The sequence below is a fragment of the Vipera berus genome (genome assembly GCF_964194415.1).
Source record: "Vipera berus genome assembly, chromosome: 3".
NCBI classification, from domain to species: domain Eukaryota; kingdom Metazoa; phylum Chordata; class Lepidosauria; order Squamata; family Viperidae; genus Vipera; species Vipera berus.
In genome coordinates, this window is record NC_138204.1 from 183,036,262 (window position 1) to 183,056,927 (window position 20,666).

The 20,666-nt window shown below is 37.6% G+C and overlaps 1 protein-coding gene across 1 annotated transcript in view; it reads left to right on the forward strand.

Moving 5' to 3' along the window:
• Nucleotides 1-496: 496 nt before the first annotated feature.
• Nucleotides 497-20,666, forward strand: part of KCNB2 (potassium voltage-gated channel subfamily B member 2) — a gene marked incomplete at both ends in the record, with an annotated part of 179,681 nt that continues 159,511 nt past the window's right edge. Inside the window, one exon of the mRNA XM_081325287.1 lies at nucleotides 497-1,072. Within this exon, the coding sequence (XP_081181413.1) occupies nucleotides 497-1,072 (576 nt within the window). The remainder of the gene's footprint in view (nucleotides 1,073-20,666) is intronic.

Here is a 20,666-nt window from a genome sequence, read left to right on the forward strand (position 1 = left end):
CATTCTGACCCAGGGTCTAGGGATAGCCAAGTGGTAAGGCCTTGTTTAAATAAGGACAATTTTGTTTAATATAGATGAAAAATGATATGTTTTTCTCCTAAACCTCCTTCAGCAAATTGTTGTTAGGGGTGCAGTGTGCCTGCATTTCTATCTAATCATTCTTCCATAATAACATCCCACTGTTTTGAGGAACTGATTTTTCAAATTATTTTTCAGCATTGCAAAAGTTGCTTTCTCTTTTTCTTAAAAATGCATGTAGTCAATATAATATTACACGATCCTGTAAAAGTTTTATCAGAAATGAATGCTCCTTGTTAAAAAAAAATTATTTATTATTGCATCGAAAATTGCTATTTTCCTGTACTAAAATGTGCCTCCCCTCCCCCTTTTCAGCTTCAGAGATGGAACAACCTACCTAAGAAGGGCCTAACTTACGATAGCAGTCAACTTTAAACTCTCTTTAGGACTCTGGCTTTGCTGCTACTTCCTTATCAGGATGGCTGAAAAGGCTCCAGGTATGAACAAAAAGTCATCCGTGTCTACACAGTCTCTTCCACCAGAACCAGTGGACATAATCAGAAGCAAAGCATGTTCTAGGAGAGTGAAAATCAATGTAGGTGGACTTAATCATGAAGTTTTATGGAGGACTTTAGATAGACTTCCACGGACACGTTTAGGAAAGCTCAGAGACTGCAATACCAATGACTCTTTACTAGAAGTATGTGATGACTATAATCTTAATGAGAATGAATATTTCTTTGATAGACACCCAGGTGCTTTCACCTCTATCCTGAATTTCTACAGGACAGGAAAGTTACATATGATGGAGGAAATGTGTGCCCTCTCTTTTGGCCAAGAATTAGATTATTGGGGGATTGATGAAATATATTTGGAGTCCTGTTGCCAAGCAAGGTATCATCAGAAGAAAGAGCAAATGAATGAAGAATTAAGGAGAGAGGCAGAGACAATGAGAGAAAGAGAAGGTGAAGAATTTGATAATGCTTGCTGTCCAGAGAAAAGGAAAAAACTCTGGGACTTGTTGGAAAAACCCAATTCATCAGTGGCTGCAAAGGTAGGAAGAGATACTTGAGAATTTGTTTGTGTTGCATATTTATATCAATTACAAGCCATCAGTTTCATCTACTGAATATATTATAATAAGGATTACAGAGAATATATTTATATCCCCTGAATAGGTGTTTGTTAATTTGGGGTGGGGAAAATATATTTTATTTCAAGATATTATGTGGGGAGTCTGTGCTGTCAGTCAGGCTTTTGAAATTTGTCACAACAGATATTTTTTATATAGTTTTCATATATATTTTTTCGGTATATATGAGACAGTTTAGAATTTCTGGGATGTTTCCTTCAGTATAGTAGGAGCAATTATGATCAGCAATGTAATAAGTCAGAATGTTCATGACATCAAAGGGGTCTTGATGCATTATTAAGTCAGAAATATTTACTTTTCTAATGCACAATTTTATTCTTAAGTATATTCTTTTTGAATACAACAAAACTTTCAAGATAATTTGGTTAGCATTTGGTTTTCATGAATCCTTGTACAATAAAAGTATTGAATAACTGCTTACTATCATGATAATCCAGAATTGCTAAGCATCCCACTTATTGCTAGTATTGAGGACTAATATTACTAAAGGTTGTCAGATTGCTCTTATTTGCAAGAACAATTAAATTCACCAGAAAATGGAAATGAAAACAATAGCTTCCTATTGAATCAAAATATTAACCCTGGAGACTGATTTCCCTGTAAACCAAGGAACTGGAAATTAATTTCACCATTCCAGTACAGAGTCTGGTTTGCTTGGGAAAGGACTATCAGGATTCCAGTTTGGAATATTATGGAAAGCTTTTGCTTTCTCATTGGTTTCTGCTTAGTTTTAGTCTTTCCATGAGTGGGTAGAGTTAAGGTTGATAGGGTTTTTTATAGAAATTTGTCCTCATCAGTGATGGGCAACATTTTTAGCATTCTGGATTATTATTACTTCAAATATTATTAAATATTACATATATAAAATTATATTTCATTGTATCTTATTACTGGTAATACAAAATGCCTCCCCACTTAGATCAATTGTTCATGATACACTGGCTGTGTTTGTTATAGCTTTGTGACTTTGATTAATACAGTATTTATTTTGATTGAACTCTATAGAGGTGGAATTGGTAAGGATAGGCTGTTGAATCTGAGAAACCTTTTTATAATACATATGCATTCTGCACATTTTTACACCTTTTTCTATCACATGCTTAGGCTGATGTTAAAGGATCTGTTACCAAACTGACAAACTAGTAGATCCTTTGCATTTATTTAGTCTGTGGGAAAGACATACATACATGTTGTTGTTTTCTGTGAAAATGAATAGTGTTGAAATCTTTTTTAAACAGGGAAGTTTTGGACATTTTATCCTGTCTGAAATACAACAAAATGTGCTCTTTTTTGTAAATAGAAATGTATGTCCATTATAGTTGTAAGCATTTCAGATAAAGGGTAATGTCATAGGTTGTCATGAGAAAATATAAAGCAGTCTTCTTTAGCTGCTAAACAAAGAGAAAGGAACCTAAACTACAGCATCCAATCCTCTGGATAGCAGGATTCTTTTTGTGTCTTTTAATTGTATTGTACCCACCCATCCACACACAAATGTAAGTATACTGGCTTAATTTCCAATGAGGATTTTTGTAAAAGCCATTTATAAAACTTTCATTTTGATCTGAGGGCTCTGACAAGCACGTAGGAGTTTACCAGTGGATGGAGAATCAAGAAATTTCAGGGGTATCTGCAAGATGTGGTTAAAAAAAGTCAAAATGGTGGCTACAGTTGTAGGATTGAAGCGCTATCTGTTTCTTATGTGTGATGCATGTACAACACACACACAAACATGCCACATTTCTATCACACTATTGTAGCCACTGTCTTGAATATTTTGACACAACCTTCAGTAATGACAAATGTAATCCTCTTCTAGGTCAAAGGATACACTGTTAATAGAATGGTATATCTTTAGTCATTCATAGATTAAAAATTGATTAGCTGAAATTTTATTGTGAGGAAAATTTGGAGATGTACAGCTAGCCTAGCAGGCTACCCTAGATTCTTAGGCCCACTCAGAACTAGATTACCATCCTAAAGAGAATAACAAAGGTAGTATATGTCTGTCTGTACGTACGTAAGTATGTACGTATATAGAGCACCAAGGTAGAAACCAGGAGACCTGGTTGGGTAATATTGGGCCAGTTACTCTCTCTCAGCCCTATGAGGGAAGCAATGGCAAACCATTTCTGAACATCATATCAATAAAACCTCAGGGACTTGTCCAGGTGGTCACCAGGAGTCAAAAATTGGCTTGAAGGTGACTGGTTCTTCCCTCTTCTGCCACTTAAGATCAATTCAACTTGCTGTGATTTTTTTTTCTTTAAGAGCACTTTAAATAGTTCACATGTGTGTTTGGGATGCATCTCATAGGTTTGGCAGTGAATGGAGGTTACATGTGTATTGAGGGGTACCTTTTTGCACCACAGAGGTAAGGTATTTATGTCTGTGAGGTCAAAGCTGAGTGACTTGTCTTTATGGTACAGCAATCCAGTTTATGGTCTGAAAGCAACAGGTGCCAGCTTTTATCTTTGTTGTATATGATTCTACCGACATTGGTTCTGACTGTTCAAACAGAACTGGAAGTGCTGCCACTGCTTAATAGAATCCCTCTATAATTTGTTATTAATTAGCTATGCACTCAAGGTCCCAGAGACTAGTCTGTGGGAGATGGGCCATGTCATTGAGCTGATGCATGAAATCTCTACAGAACAAGGCAAGATCAAAATTCTCTGCCACACGGGTAGCTCAGTGATCCAAAATCCATTGATGTCAGGTTTGCAACATACTGCTGGTTTGCTTTTATTGCATAAGGAAAGGAAGGGCTTTTGCATGACAACAGCCTTGCCTGGGAAATGAAGTGGCATTATTTTTACATCATCTAATACTACTATTCTTACTCTAGTTGGAAAAATGCAAGGGCTTTGTCACTTAGGGGGTACTGTATATCCACATTTCAAGCCTGTGTCAATTTTATTGGTTTTGGCTTCTTTTAAAAAAAATCCTTGGAAAGATACTACACACAGGGTGTTGAGAGAAATACTGCTTCTTCAGAGAGCCGTCATTTCCAGGGTTTCCTATGTAAAAGGAATGATTAAGGTACCAATTTAATGTTTCAGTTTGAACAAATGGTTTGAAAGAAGTAGCAAGATGCTGACTAATAGATACAATTATAAAGCATCAGAAACCTTAATGCGTATTAGCCAATCTGCAGCTAAAGTGAAAAACACAGTGCAGTCCTTAAGACCTGGCATGAATATATTCATCTGCATTTCAGAGTAAGCAGGGAAGTGATTTCTTATTGATTTATTATTCTATAGCTGTGATTAATGATTTATTATTTTAGACCTGTGAGTTCGTTGTTCTAATATGTCCCCAGTTTAACAAATAAAAAGACACAGAACTGTATGTAGTTGGTGATTTTAAATTTTACAATCACAGCAATGACCCTAGCTTTTGATTTCTAAAATACAAAACAAACTCCCCAATCAAATAATTTTCCAACCTTTGCCCTCTTGTGTTGCATAACATTTAATGAAATATTCAGAAATTGTTTGGAAACTTCTTCCCCTTCAAAGTGCTATTGGATCATTCATGCTTCTGAAGCATACAGCATATATTTAGAAGTAATTATTATAATTCTGAATATAAGTATGAACTGTGGTATTCCACGATGATTTGTACTATATCTCTGAATTGTGACCATGTTTGGAAAGAATTATAAAATATTCCAGATTATAACACTGCCTTAGTATTTTCATTGTATTTATTACTAGATTTGTCTCCTGGCTTTATTTTGTACAACTCAGGGGAAGCGCACTGAGCAAGATAGACTGACCAAAGTCACCCAGCCAGTTTTCATGCCTAAAGCAGGACTACAATTACAATCTCCTAGATTCTAATCCAGTGCCATAACCACTACACCAAACTGATTCTTGGTTGTAGCTTGCATGGGCTAAAAAGCTATAGGTGAAGTTATAAAGATTGAGTTTGCTTTCAACATGATGAAATCTAATGCTGAGGTTTAAGCTTTTAGTGATGGCATTGCCATGTGAAGGAAATTGATGTATGCTAGGACTTGATGACATATAATCAATACATCAAAAGGACTTGTAAAACCTAATGCTAGATGATAATTCCCAGCATGTCTCACCATTGGCCGTGTGCTGCTACGAGATCAGGTCATCTGGAAGGCCACCACTTCATCATTTCCATATGATCAACTGGTCCTAAAATGGTACAGTGAAACCTCATTTTATCAGACCTTGATACAAAAACCTCACAGGTACTGTCCAAATGTTCACTGTGATTTATGTTATTTGTATTTTCATTTCTCAAATGAAGCAAATTTTTATTTGTATCATTTTTCATTATTTGTAAATGGGATCCCCTATTCTCCAATTTAACCGCTTCCTTAATAAGAGGCACACTCTGCTTCCCAATGAATACATGAAAAACAGAATTTACTATATATTAACATTGCACACATCTCACATATTTTTGAATTGTTTGCTATTGACAAAATTAGTTTTAACATTTAAATTCATATTGTAAAGAAATTACCACTGTTGAAGCAAGTGGTGAGCATGCACACTTACTTACGTTATCTGTTTTTTCAATAGGGGATGGATAAACCATGCATTCCTAGATGAACTTTCTTCTTTATTGTGACTTCTAAATATAAATTCTAGCTTAATCCAAGATCAAGTAAAGCCTTGCTAATGGATTTGTCAGGTATCCAGGGGATCCCTGCTAAGACAAAGTGTAGAACAAAAATGTAAGGATGATGCATATGGAAATGAATAGTAGAACTGCCTGGTAGCAATCAGATCCTTAAATATATACTGATTTTTTTCTTTTGGGTCTGCGTATGCATATTTGTATTTCCTTCCCAAATGCTTTCATACAGAAAGTATTTGGAAATAGGGAAAGTTTATTATCGGTATAGTAGAGAACAGAAAATGTGGGAAAGATGAAAGAGACATCCTGAAGTATCTTTTCTTTTGGCCTTTTTTTCTTGAGAGTAACACCTTCATTGGATTCCTGATAAAAACATTCACAAGCTTATGGTCTATCAAGCTGTAAACCTCAGCTCTCTAGACATTTTACATGGTCAGGATTAGCTTACCTAGCAGAAGGCTCTGAGATTTGATCCAGCTCAATTAAATCCTTTATTGCAGATTAAGCCACATACTCACCTAGGATTTGTCTACACATACACAAAAATCAAACTCCTTGTATGGGTTTATTTCCTAGAATTTAACTTCTGCCTTTTTCCTCTTGCCTTTCCAAATCAACAAATGTGTGCTTTATGGCCTTGAAAGATACTAATCCATCTCTAGCTTCTGAAGTCTTGGAACCACTGCTTCATGCCTTTCCAATTGTATTCCTTACATCCTAATATGTATATTGTAGTACTCTAGTCATTGAATGTCCCCACAATGAAAATCATCTCTATCTTACCTTCTGTAGAGGAACATCTATTCCCTCAATTATTACATTTATTCTTAATAATTAAAGTGCAATAATAAATGTATTCCTCAATATTGGAAATTACACATAAGTTTCACGTGAAGTCCACAGATTATATAGTAAGAATGCAACAGAATGCCAGTTGATAATTGATTTTGTTTTAAAAGCTGTTGTAACTATGGTCTGGTAAGTCAATTATTAAAATATTATTTACCATCCATGGTTTCTAAGCGAAGTATTGTGTAACTAATGATTCAGCATTATTTTTAGCTGGCACAATTATGAAAAAATAAAACCAGTATCTGAGCTATCTTATCTTAGCAATGTTTTAATGCCTTGGTGAATTATGTATAAGGATTCTTTTTAAGTCATAGCTGGGATTATTTGCTAATATAATAAGGCATTAGTACTGTTTTGCTGCATATTCTGGGGTGGAGGGAGACAAGTAATTGCTAAAAGTAGCTTTAAGTGTAGACAGTTCTTCATAACTCAGTTACTGTAATACCTAGGACTCTGAGCTATAACAATCTATTTTTGACCTCCAACAACCAAAGCAATGACTATGCTGTTCATCAGATTTGCCAGAAGAAAATGATATTTTCTGCCATAAGCTAGGATTAAAAGGCTGCATTGGTTTTGCAGCTTTGGATAATAACTTATGTTTTAAATTGTGTGGTACATTTCATTACCTAGATTTTCCAAGCCTAATATCCAGGATATTTGTTTTATATCATGAGCTGAATATTAACATAAGTTTCTCACTGAAAACTGAAAGATCTAACGGATCCACCACAAAACTTTCTAAATTGTATTTATTACTTTTTGCTGCTTTAATGAATGACCCTAAAACCAAGATGTGTCAAGTAGCTTGGCATATTATAAATGGTTCTTTAAGTCATGTGACATTTACAGCAAATAGACAAGCATATTTGATGCTGCCTTTCACAGAATGGCATTCTTATCTTACACATTAATTCAAGTAATTAGCTACTCATTGTTTGGAACAGTGAGGTAAGGTTACAATGCAGTTAATGGAGTTTTTAAAAATAATGTTCTAGGAACTCCCTAAGACCTAAGAACATAGCAAATTCACAAGATGTTCCTGGGTGCTGCCTTTTGCATGGTGATTGCTGACTTGTCTGCATGATGTAATATATTAGCACACTTAGGCAGACAAATCCCCAAAGACAAGATGGTTGAAGAAGTTTGCATGTGTGTGTTGTTTACACCAGCAAATGCATGCATTGTGAAAACTGCCTCCTATTCCACAGGAATATCTTGACATGGGGTGGAAACCTTACAATTCTGCAAGCCTTACTGCTATGATATATTAAAGTCTGACTACATCAGAATGTCACAGCTGGGGGGGGGGAAAGAGGGTACCTTATCAGAAATGTCTCATCCAATTCTTAAATAGAGAGTATCTCTTTCATAAACTCAGCTGGATTGAATGGAAATCATAGAGGGTAATGCTGTTGTTAACTGAATCCATTGAATTAATAACACCAAATGATACATTCAGCTATGCCTCCAAACATAAATTGCTGGATTTGTGAGTACATTGTATTCCCTATAAGATTGAATATCCTACATATATCAATTTTGCCTGGTTATAATAGGAAACGTTTGATGACATAATAATTGTTTTAAGGACTGACTTTCAAAATATAGAATGATAAATTTGGATAAAACCCTTATGCGGAACAAAGTACCTTTAAAAGGTGATTTGATTAGTTTCTTTAGTGTGGGAACTGTTATTTCCAAGTGAAAAATGGCAAGATAGAATGTACCTTTCTTAGTTTGCTTGTTTATTCCTACAACTCATGTGCTGCTTTTAGCAACTTACACTATTAATATAAGAAAATTAGAAATAAAAAATGATTAGAGAGGGGAAAATCTTCTCTGAAAAGCTGTAGAGTTGTTGAAGATGGAATTCCCTCATTTATGAAGTGCTTTCTCCCCATATTGGACAGACAGACTTTATTCAGACAGGGTGAATGAATATTCAGTTCTTGAGCAAGGTGATGTTTTGATGGTGACAACCAATGCCTTGAAATCTACCTGGAAGCTAACTGTAAGCTGATATCACACCTGTAGTAGTGATGTTATGTAGCAAACCTCAATGCATCTATAAATATCCAGCCCATTGTATGTTGTGTCAGCAGAAGCTTCCTGGTGGTTTTCAAAGGCAATCCCATCTGCAGCACCTTGCAGTAATCCAGCTGGAAAATGATGAGGCCTCCTGATCCCAGGCTGCAATTGATCCATATATAATTGTACAAACCTTCCTGGCCATAGCCTCTACTTTATGTATTTTATTTTCACCAGTATCACTCCTTAAAGTTGTTTGAATGTAGAACTCAGAGTAATACTTTCTTTCCCTAGATGGGGTGCTTACTGGTTCCAAAGAAGTCTCCATCTCTAAATAAATGCTTACATATATGGTGATGACTGCTCATTTCCAGAGATTGTTGCAATCAAAGAGCAGAAGACAAGATGATGAACCTTTTGTCTGGTATTTGCTATTTAACCTTCTGTTTCTAAACAGCAAGCAATGGGAAACTAAATTGTAAGACATAAGATTGATCTGCTTAAGATCAAAAATCACATAACTCACAGGAAATATGTTTCTATTTTCTACCTGTTTATTGAAAGCTGGCCAACTTTATTTGCCATAAAATGGCGATGCTAAGCAGAGTATGATAGATGTTATAATCAGGGAAATTATATTTATTCAGTAGCATTTGTCAAAAATAGCATTTCACTAAACAAGTGTACCCTTCTCTGAAAAACTCAGTGGGTGACTCTGGGCCAGTCACTCTCTGTCAACCAAACCTGATTCACATGGTGATTGTTGTGGAGAAAGTAAGAGCAGTAATGCCTCCTTGAGAGGGAGGGAAGGAGGAAGTCATCTTTTGGCTTCACTTGCACTAGGTTGGATCATTCAAATGTTTATGTTCTTCCCTGTGTGATGAAAACCAACTACTGCAATAGCCTAACAACAGCAAAAACCTTTCCCACTTCCAGAAGTGACTGTGTCCCCCAGATTTCAGATTTCACTTAGCTTACATTGAATGCCAATTGACGCAACCACAAAGGTTTGATTGTGCTTAAAATAGCAGGGGGTAGGACATGCTAGATTTATCCCAAGGACAGCCAAGTAACAATAATACAGTTCCGGATGTCAGCAGTCAAATCTAGGATGCACTTTTGGAAAAGAGCTGGCATTCTTTGCATTGCCCTGCTCGTTTTAATTTATCTTTGGCTGGTGTAAAACTATGCAAGCCAGAATTTTCCATGGTGTGACATATATGAAAATCAAGGTCTGAAAAAAATATTCATATTGCAAGAAGTTTTTTAAAAGTTTACATTTCTTTTTCTTTTCTTTTTTTTTCTTTTTAAAAGTACATTCAAGTCTTGTTCCTTCCAGTCTCCTTTTTCCTGCTGGGAATGGTTTCAGATTTCAGGTTGTTCTATTATGGAAGAACCTGGTCTATGTTTTTCTTGATAGTTTTGTTCCAGAGTATTATAATCGTATTGTTAAGCTTGCTGATGAATCAGTTTTAGTGGAATGTAAGTTCTGAAGAAAATTATTGCAATTTATTGAATATGATGGCTTAGGGTTAAAATGAAGAAAGTAAACTGCAAATGATTTCTCAATTAAGTTAGTTCCAATTTATCCTTTCTTAGTGTGATTCTCTCCCATACTGTATGTTAAATTTAGGGGAGTTGAACTTTTTCCCATTTGGAAAGCTCTTATTCCAAAGTATTGAAACACAGAAGAACTTACCGTATATACTTGAGTATAAGCCGAATTTTTCAGCCCACTTTTTGGGCTGAAAAATTCCACTTCGGCTTATACTCCAGTCAACAAAAAAACTTACCGAGGACTTGTGCGCGGCCGAGGCTTTGGTGCTTCCGGGATCGCGCGCACCTCTCCCAAGCCACCGCCGTCCGGAGACCTGCCGAAGTTTGGGGAGGTTTGGGGAGGTGCGCGCGCACCTCCCCAAACCTCCCCAAACATCGGCAGGTCTCCGTTCCTCCGCGCCCTGCCTGCCTGCTTCTTTCCGCTGCGGAAAGAAGCAGGCAGGCAGGGCGCGGAGGAACGGAGACCTGCCGACGTTTGGGGAGGCGCCCAAACCTCCCCAAACGTCGCCGGGTCTCCGTTCCTCTGCGCCCTGCCTGCCTGCTTCTTTCCACAGCGGAAAGAAGCAGGCAGGCAGGGCGCGGAGGAACGGAGACCTGCCGACGTTTGGGGAGGCGCCCAAACCTCCCCAAACGTCGCTGGGTCTCCGTTCCTCTGCGCCCTGCCTGCCTGCTTCTTTCCACAGCGGAAAGAAGCAGGCAGGCAGGGCGCGGAGGAACGGAGACCCGGCGACGTTTGGGGAGGTTTGGGGAGGCGCCCAAACCTCCCCAAACGTCGGCAGGTCTCCGTTCCTCCGCGCCCTGCCTGCCTGCTTCTTTCCGCTGTGGAAAGAAGCAGGCAGGCAGGGCGCAGAGGAACGGAGACCCGGCGACGTTTGGGGAGGTTTGGGGAGGCGCCCAAACCTCCCCAAACGTCGGCAGGTCTCCGTTCCTCCGCGCCCTGCCTGCCTGCTTCTTTCCGCTGTGGAAAGAAGCAGGCAGGCAGCGCGCGGAGGAACGGAGACCCGGCGACGTTTGGGGAGGTTTGGGGAGGCGCCCAAACCTCCCCAAACGTCAGCAGGTCTCCGTTCCTCCGCGCCCTGCCTGCCTGCTTCTTTCCGCTGTGGAAAGAAGCAGGCAGGCAGGGCGCGGAGGAACAGAGACCTGCCGATGTTTGGGGAGGTTTCGGGAGGTGCGCGCGCACCTCCCCAAACCTCCCCAAACTTCGGCAGGTCTCTGGATGGCGGCGGCTTGGGAGAGGTGCGCGCGATCCTGGAAGCACCGAAGCAAGTCCTCGGTAAGCTCCGGGCGGTCACTTGCTTCGCGTCTCCTGAGGGAAGGGGGGGCGACTGGAGCGGGCGTGTTTCCTCGCCTGCTGGGCGCCGCGATTTGCCCGGGGAACGCGCGGGCCCCGAATGGCAGCGTGGAGCGAGGAAGCGGACAGCCAGGGCTTCCCCAAGAGCCGCGGCCACACAGGGTATTCCTGTGTATTCAGGCTTGCAAAATGGCGGATCGAGCCTCTGCTGGCGTCAGAGGCTTGCAGAACGGCGGATCGGCTTATACTCGAGTCAACAACTTTTTCCAGTTTTTGGGGGTGAAATTGGGGGTCTCGGCTTATACTCGAGTCGGCTTATACTCAAGTATATACGGTACTTAAATACATTGATTCATCTTATTTTTTTGGAAGGGTTGCATAGCTATTGATGCTTTAGACAAATCTGCCCTTCCAGTCCTAGTCTTAGTCTTGCCAAAAGCTGTACAGCATAAAAATGGTTCTTTAAATGATCATCGACTATGTGATTTTACTGGTCTCAGTTTTTGTGTTTTGAGTTCCACCTCCCCATTCATATCTGCATATATGCCTTAAGTGGTTAATATAAATCAGTTGAACAATCATTTGTGTCCCATTACATTTATTGGAATAACATTGGGCTGACAAGTTATCCTAACCATGTAGTTCTCTTTGGCAAAGGCATTTGCCTAGACCAGGGGTAGGCAACCTCGGCTCTTTTATGACTCATGGACTTCAACTCCCAGAATTCCTGAGCCAGCTGGCTTGGCTGGCTCAGGAATTCTGGGACTTGAAGTCCATGAGTCATAAAAGAGCCGAGGTTGCCTACCCCTGGCCTAGACAAAGAGACCTTGACTTGGGATATTTGCATTCTTGCTGTTCTGTACCAGCCTGCTACCGGCCCTGCAGAAAAGGCAGGGACAACCCTTTACAAACGGCAAGAGGCTGGAATTAAGCCTGCCAAATTTATTAACATAAAACAGAGCAAACAAGACACCAACCATGAAACAGGAGCTATGAAACAGGAACTAATCAAGCAGTTGCCTTCAGCAAACCAGCCCTCCTATGCATTCCCCTTTTATACAGTTCAGGGCGTGGCTTCTCTCTGCCTCCTTCCGAGGTACCCCATTGCCTTCCTCTGTTTACTCCTGATTGACTGCCTCCTGCGTCGGGCGTCCTTGAACAGGGCAAGCTGTGGGTCATCTTCATCCACGCTGTCAGGCTCACACAGCTGGGTCTCCGTCATGACCAGGTGGGAGGGGCCTGGCTGAGGGCTCTCATCAGCAAGATCTTCAACCCCCTCAGCAAGCTCTTCAACAACCCCCTCCTCCTCTGAATCGTCCGACCCAACTGCCGAACCCACAGGCTGACCCTGAATCACAACACTTGCTATGAAAACTGAGAGATTGTGGAAGCTGAATGGAAACCAAAGTTTAACATTTATGGAAGGCATTGCTTGCATATAAAGCACTTAGCCCAAGGTTCAGTGATAATTCCTGGACATATTCCATTATGTCCAATCAGTTACTCATTTATTTTGTTCTTTAACCAACAGTAAAAAAACATAAAACAACAAAATTAGTCATAAGATTTACAACTATAACTTCTGAATGGCCAATACCTGCAAGATAAATATAGAATTATAAAGTACTAATATGAAGTACATAACTGTAAAATTACTGCTAAATCCAAAACCTGTAAAAATCTAAATGCTGCAATACAACTTAGAAAAAAATCTGTAACATTACAAAAATCTAGCACTCAAAAACTAAAAATTGGGAAGAACAAAATACAGGATATGACCATTCTGATGACCGGTCCCTCTTTTTCAGTCAAATCCTGCCAAATGTTGTAGGCTGCTAGATAGAGCATTAAAAGTTATGAAGAGTCTTTATCAGAAAGGAATGAGTACAGAACAAAGAATGTAGTGGGAAAATAAGAGTAGTCTGAATATAACTGTAACACAGGCAGTAACGAAGGATGTGTTCAATAATTTAAATCTGTCTACCGTCACAAAGACATTGGCATTTTTCTTGTACCTTTTATCTAGTAGGGATGAAGAAAGAACATTTCAGAAAATTTCAGGAAATTTCATGGTAAATGTCTTTCTATGATTAGAGACTTCTAGTTGTATAAGATGTGCTGTGGATAAACTACTAAGTACCTTTCACTTTCATTAAAGGTTTGGTATTCTGCCTAGGTCAGATTTATGCTCCTTGTTCCTTATATGTCTTTTAAAAAGAGTTCTTATTTCTTCCAACTTAGAGAAATATAGTGGAGTAGAACATTATAAAGTTAATGTGTTAGATCTAATTTTCTTCCAAGTGGTTTGATATTTATACACCAGCATTAAGGGGCTAAAGCTGTTATAAATAGCAATAGTCTTTGTCAAAAATTGTATATAGTAGCTATATTCTAGCCTACACAGTGTCTTCTTCCATCCATAAACCAGAGTTGACACACACTGCAACATCTGAAAAACTACTTTAAAAAATTAGATTGTTCCAACAGGGCAAAAATTGAACAAGAGGACCAACTTGGCTCCACAGGGAAGTTGTGCCACTGATTTAATTTCAAAGAGTTTTCCTTTTGTTCAGGACATGGCAACAATAATCCTTTCAGTGCTTTGAGTTTTAAACAAGGTAATTTCTACTGGCCTTCCTATAATGGCATTTGGGCTAGAATCAAATACATAATGCTACGTATTTTAGAATATATAAAGAAATATAAAACTGCTTTCTTCTGTCTTCATTAGTGTGTGTATGAATAAAATGCATACTATCATATATTTTTGTTAAAGTATATTATAATGTCAAAGCTTTAATGTAAAAATAGAAATGTCAATGAAAGCCATAAAACAAGAGAGCTATTTAATTCAGTAATATTTAATTAATTACATATTAATGAATTAAAAAATTCCTATTCTAATAATTGTTGCTGATGTTATTGGCAATTTTAGAAAATGTAACCTTCCTTCCTAAGGGATGCCGTGGCTCAGTGGGTTAGGACGCTGAGCTTGTTGATCAGAAGATTGGCAGTTTGGCGGGTTGAATCCCGAGTGCCGTGTAGCAGAGTGAGCGCCTGTTACTCGTCCCAGCTTCTGCCAACCTAGCAGTTCGAAAGCACGTAAAAATGCAAGTAGAAAAATAGGGACCACTCCGGTGGGAAGGTAACAGCGTTCCGTGCGCCTTTGGCGTCTAGTCATGTCGGCCACATGACCACGGAGACGTCCTCGGACAAGCGCTGTCTCTTCGGCTTTGAAACGGAGATGAGCACCGGCCCCTAGAGTCGGAAACGACTAGCATGCATGTGCAGGGGAACCTTTACCTTTACCTAACCTTCCTTAAATATCCTTTTCCATTTTCTGCCAAAATATACAACCTGATCTCTTGGGTAGGAGGTGAGAAAAGGAGGAGGAAAAAAGAGAACCCTGCTTAGATGAATCAACATTTCTTTCTTAAGGCTTTTGTTTGTATTTCAATGTGAACATTTATTTGCTTGATGGGGTATGAAATTGAAAACAGTAAACTGTTAAATTGGTCTTGTAAAGATGCCATTGGTAGGATGTATTTCTGATTCTGTATAAGATTTGTCTTCCAGCAGTATTAAGCTACAGACAGGATGGTCCTAAACATTAATTAATTGTAATCCAGGCATCACAGGTATTTTACTTCCTTTGCATCAACCTTACCAAGTCATTAGAAGACTGAAAAATATAGTTGTATTGAGCATTTGATAGGAAAATATTTTTTTTCTGCATGTCCCCACGCCTTTTCTTTTTTCTCCAAGGAAAGAATTCTGCCAGGAAAAACCGACCATCCAAAAGGTCTGTGATAGGATAGCTAAGAAAAATATCACCTTTGCTACGATTTCCAGCAAACTAGACAAGAATCATAAATTACTCTTCAAAAGGATAACATCATGATATAGTATCAGATGCGCCTTGAACTGGTAATAAATTGATGCAAAAAATGATGTGGAAATACCTTTTGAATGTGTTTCTGTTTCTGACTACAGCAGATTCTACTGCCCATAAGAAATTTATGAACTTCTCCCTATCTCCAAGTCTGAAAAACTATTCTTCCAGTTATATACATTAACTGTGGGATAAGAGGTTTATGGATAGTTTCAGAACAGTATTTAATTGTAAAAACACTGAGATCAGTAATGAATTGCCTTTCAGAATTACATCACCCATTAAATTGTATTTGTTATTTGTTTTCCTTCCTTCCTTCCTTCCTTCCTTCCTTCCTTCCTTCCTTCCTTCCTTCCTTCCTTCCTTCCTTCTTTCCATCTATCCATCCTCCTTCACTCCTCCTTCTTCCTTCCTGCCTGCCTGCCTGCCTGCATTTATAAAGTAAGCAGGCACTGAAATTTTCAAAATTAAATCAAACAAAAGGGGAAAATACATCTAGATAAATTCTACTGAAAAGTACATATTCACTTTTAAAATGTCAGTTACCATTAAAGTCCATACTTTTTTCCCAAAATAGGTTTGTGTTATAAAAGCCAACCAGACAGACATGCGGTTGGATGGATAGATGGATGGATAGATAGATAGATAGATAGATAGATAGATAGATAGATAGATAGATAGATAGATAGATAGATAGATAGAGGGCTTTTTTTCTCATAGAATGCTCAGAACAGCGTTCCGGCACCTTTTTTGAAAAGAAAAAAAAAAGCTTTTGCACAAGCTGTGCTGCTATTGGCTTAAGCCTATTGCAGGCTTTGCTCTTTTATGACTCATGGACTTCAACTCCCAGAATTCCTGAGTCAGCTATGCTGTTGGCTTTTGGAAGCCAATAGGAATTGCTGCTGAGCTTGCCAAAAGACCCAGCAGGCAAATGTTGCAGAGGCAAGTTGCAGCGAAGGCAGCCCTCCTCACTGCTTCCCAACTACACCATCTCAACTAGGTAAGTAAGATATTATTTGCAAATAGGATATCCAAGTATGACTCAAGGAAATTTTTCCTGCATGGAGGGAGTAGTAGTTTGTTTCACTTTGTTTCACTTTTCAAATTGCTGTAGAGAAGAAATGATGATTAGAAAAAGCAGGAAGTTATTTAGTACCACCAGCACAGAACATTTGCTTTTCTGAAACTTCATTCAACTTCAATTCCTGATAGGGGCATTTGAAAAATAAGATGTTATTTATTAAATTTATATGCTGATCTCACCAGGATGACTCTGAAGTCAAGGAGAGGGCTTGCAACTTCTGTTTGTAGTTATCCACGTTTCTGCACACTGAGATAATTGGCCATTGTACAATCATGTTTTTATATTTATATGGAACAGATACATTACCTGAAATTTTTGGAATGTGTAAAAAATTTGAACCAGCCCAGAAACTCATTTCCCATTGTTTGTGTATATGGAAAGTAAACCCTAAAATAGATCTGGAAAGAGCAAGGACTTTGATTAAATGGAAATGTTGCTAAGCATAGAACTGTTGAGTTAATTTGCAGCTGTTTCTTCTGTTTTCTTTTTATGTGCTTATGATTTTACATCACATTTTAAAATCAGCCAAATTGAATAGGAATAAAATTGTGACTGAAAGAATACTAATTCTGAAATATAGTAAATATCTTTAACAAGTAACGTTAAATTTAGCTTTAGTGTAATTTGCTTGCTTACTGTAGCTAAAACTGGAAATTATATTTCTAAAGCATTAGTTTGGATCATTGGAAAGAAAAAAGATTTAATATTTATAATTCAAAAATATAAATATGTGAGAAACATGTTTTTAAAGACTTTTGCAGCTTGTTCTCATATATATCCTGCCACAAAGGAATAACTAAAATTATGAAATTTAGAATCTACCAAGCTTCCCTCCCATGGATAGAAGACCATCCATGGGAAATGTGAATCCATAATCCATAGCTATAGCAGCAATAATAAATCTAATTATGCTATGCATATTTAAGTTAGCCAAACCCTGGAGCAGTGGTAGCAATCTTCTATCACAATGGCAAGCCCTTTAAGATTATATATTGTTAATCATATACTGTAAGTGAAGAAATGAGGAAAACTGTGGTTAAAGAAATTGTTTGATCCAATAATAAAATTTCATTGATAATTGATGAATCAACCACAATAAGCAAAAAAAATACCCTCATAGTATTTGTTTGATGCTGTATCGAAGGTATGGGAATGAATTCACCAGTAAATTTGTTTTTGGACTTGGTAGAAACTGAAAAAGTAACAGCAGAAGGAATATTTGATTCCTTACTCCAATGTCTTTACTCTTATGGGATGACAGAAGATTATTTGAAAAAATATTTGATTTCTCTGGCATGCGATGGTGCCACTGTGATGATGGGATGTAAAAGTGGAGTGAAAAAATTGCTGTCAGAACGTTTTCCTTCTATTATAGTTTTGCATTGTGCTAATCACAGACTAGAATTATCAGTAGGTGATGCTGCCAAGGAAACTTCAGGAATAAATAGATTCCAATCATTTATTGATAAACTGTATGTTATATACCATGCTTCACCAAAGAATAGCAAAGAGTTGCATTCATGTGCAGAATTACTGGGGACTGAGCAGCTGAAAATTGGAAGAATTTTAAGTACCTGATGGGTGTCATCTAGTTTGCATACAGTTTTGGCTGTATGGCATAATTTTGAATCTCTTGTGTATCATTTTGAACAAGCAATGCATGATCCTACAAGAGGTAAAAATGATAAATGCACTTATGATGGCTTGAAAAGAAAAATAACATCTACAGAATTTTTATTGAACCTAGGATTGATGTGTGACGCTTTCCAAGAATTGTCAGATTTAAGTCTGGATCTACAGGACCGCAACATCGACTTGTATAAGGCAAATAAGAAAATAAAAATACTGGTACAAGTTTTTGAAGAAAGAAGACAGAACTTTGGGCTCTATTATAAATGTGCTGTTGCTGCTGTAAGTGATCTTCGCTTTCGTGGAGTTTTACTTCACAAAAGAGATACAAAAAAGGATCCTCCCATTGACCCAAGTATATTTTATACAAAATTGAAAGAGTCAATTGAAAAAAAGATTACTTGATAGCAAAGACTATGAGTTGGCATATTGGTCTCGTGTACTTGATCAAAAACATTGGCCTGAAGATGTTAATACTCAACTGACATTTGGAGAAGTGGAAATTAGAAACTTATCAATCAGACTGCAACTAAATGAAAGAGAAATGATTCGTGGATTCCGTGAATACATTCTCAAAAAGACATATCCAGAAAAACTGTTGCATTTGATACGGACTCTGAATACCATTCCTATTTCTTCAAGTAAATGTGAACATGGGTTTTCACAGATGAATCTAATTTCCACCCCAACAAGAGCTTTGTTAAAGACTAAGACAATTTCAGCTCTTTTGTTCATCAAACTTGTCGGACCACCTCTGAGACTTTTCGATCCTTCAAAGTACATTGATCTGTGGTTACTCAGAGGACGACGTTCGGCCATAGATACTAAGAGCAAGGAAAGGAGTCAAGAAGATTTGCCAGACGAGAATTGGACAAAAGTTTGGAATTTTCTATGAACATTTGCCTTAAATACAATAAATTAAATGTATGTTAAGAATTGAATATATAATTGTTTAATTATATAAATAAATTTATAAATAAAATTATATAAATAAAAGATTAACAAGATGAGAGTTCCGTCACCTTTTTTTATAGAAAAAAGCCTTGGATAGATAGATAGATAGATAGATAGATAGATAGATAGATAGATAGATAGATAGATAGATAGATAGATAGATGATAGATAGATAGATAGATAGATAGATAGATAGATAGATCCTTTCAGTTTAAATGGTGTTATCCAGCAGATCTAGGAGTGCCTTCAGTGACAGGATTTTGCTGTTTAACAGAAACATCAGTGTTCCTATACTGTGTAAAATACTTTTTTGGAATCCCTGCACCAATCTGTCTGAATGCACTAATTTGCATAGTAATACTTTCTTACTCAGAGGTACTTGGTGATTACAGAAGAAAAGAAAGGATTAGAAGAGAGGGTGTGTTTTCTATTGAAATGCAAATAATATACACAACTTACCCGCAAAGAACTTGATGACTTGACTATATTGGGAAAGTACAATTATAGGGATTTCCTTTCATTGTATAGTCTCTAGCTCTCCTGTGCCTGCTACAATTTCCTCTGCTTTACATTGTGGGTTATCTAGTGAAAAAAATAATAGAGAGAAACAGCTCTAGGGATTTCAGCTTGTGTGTATTCAAGAAGAGGAGGAGATTTGAAAAGTACCCTAGCACAAAACTCACATCAGTCGTGGCTTTGCATGCTGCTATAAGTATAGCATACTAGGGTTTTGTTCTTCTCTAAAGTGGCCAAGAAAAGGAAAGTATTTACATTTTTAACTACATATAAAAAGGCACTCTGTCAAAGGGAGGATATACAGGCTTGCAGAAGATTTTATTCAGAAATTTTAAAAAGGCAAAAGCAAAGAAGAGACTAAAATCCATATTTTGTTTAGTTTGAAATGAATCACTGGTAGAGGATGGAAAGATCCAGGACTTTCAGGATTCAGGATGAAAAATATTCAGTAATTTACTAATGATTTAGTCTTTGATGGGAGTAAAGTAGGTAATGGTTATTCATAATTAATTTATCTCTTTTCCTGCTGTCATTATTTTTCAGGAAAAGCGACCGATTAATCACTTCCATTCTTTGAAACTTCCAGCTAAATGATGCTTTCGTAATGCGTTGATCCCCAGTTTCAATAAAGATGTAACCTCTGCTGAAATTATAATCCAGATTTATCTTTCTTAAAAGTACATTTTTTCATGGAGGAGTTAGATCTGTCACATATCTTGAAGCCAAGAAATAAACATGTCTTTAAAACATTAATTTTATTTATTTGTCAAATTTATATGCTGTTTGTCTTGAGGTGCAAGGTGACACTGAACAGCTTACAGCATAATAAAACATATGGAAATAAAAACAATTATAAAATATAAAAACAGATTTAAAATGATGACGATGATAATGATTAAAATTACAGGAGATTAAAACAAACTAATACCCCATGGATTTAGAGCAGAAAAGTAGTGGTAGCTTCTTTGTTTACTACACTAGTCATCTCCAGCCGAAGCTTCTCCTTCAGGGCCCCATGCCAAATGGCATAGCCAAGTTTTAAGAGATTTCCTGGGGGGCCAGAAGG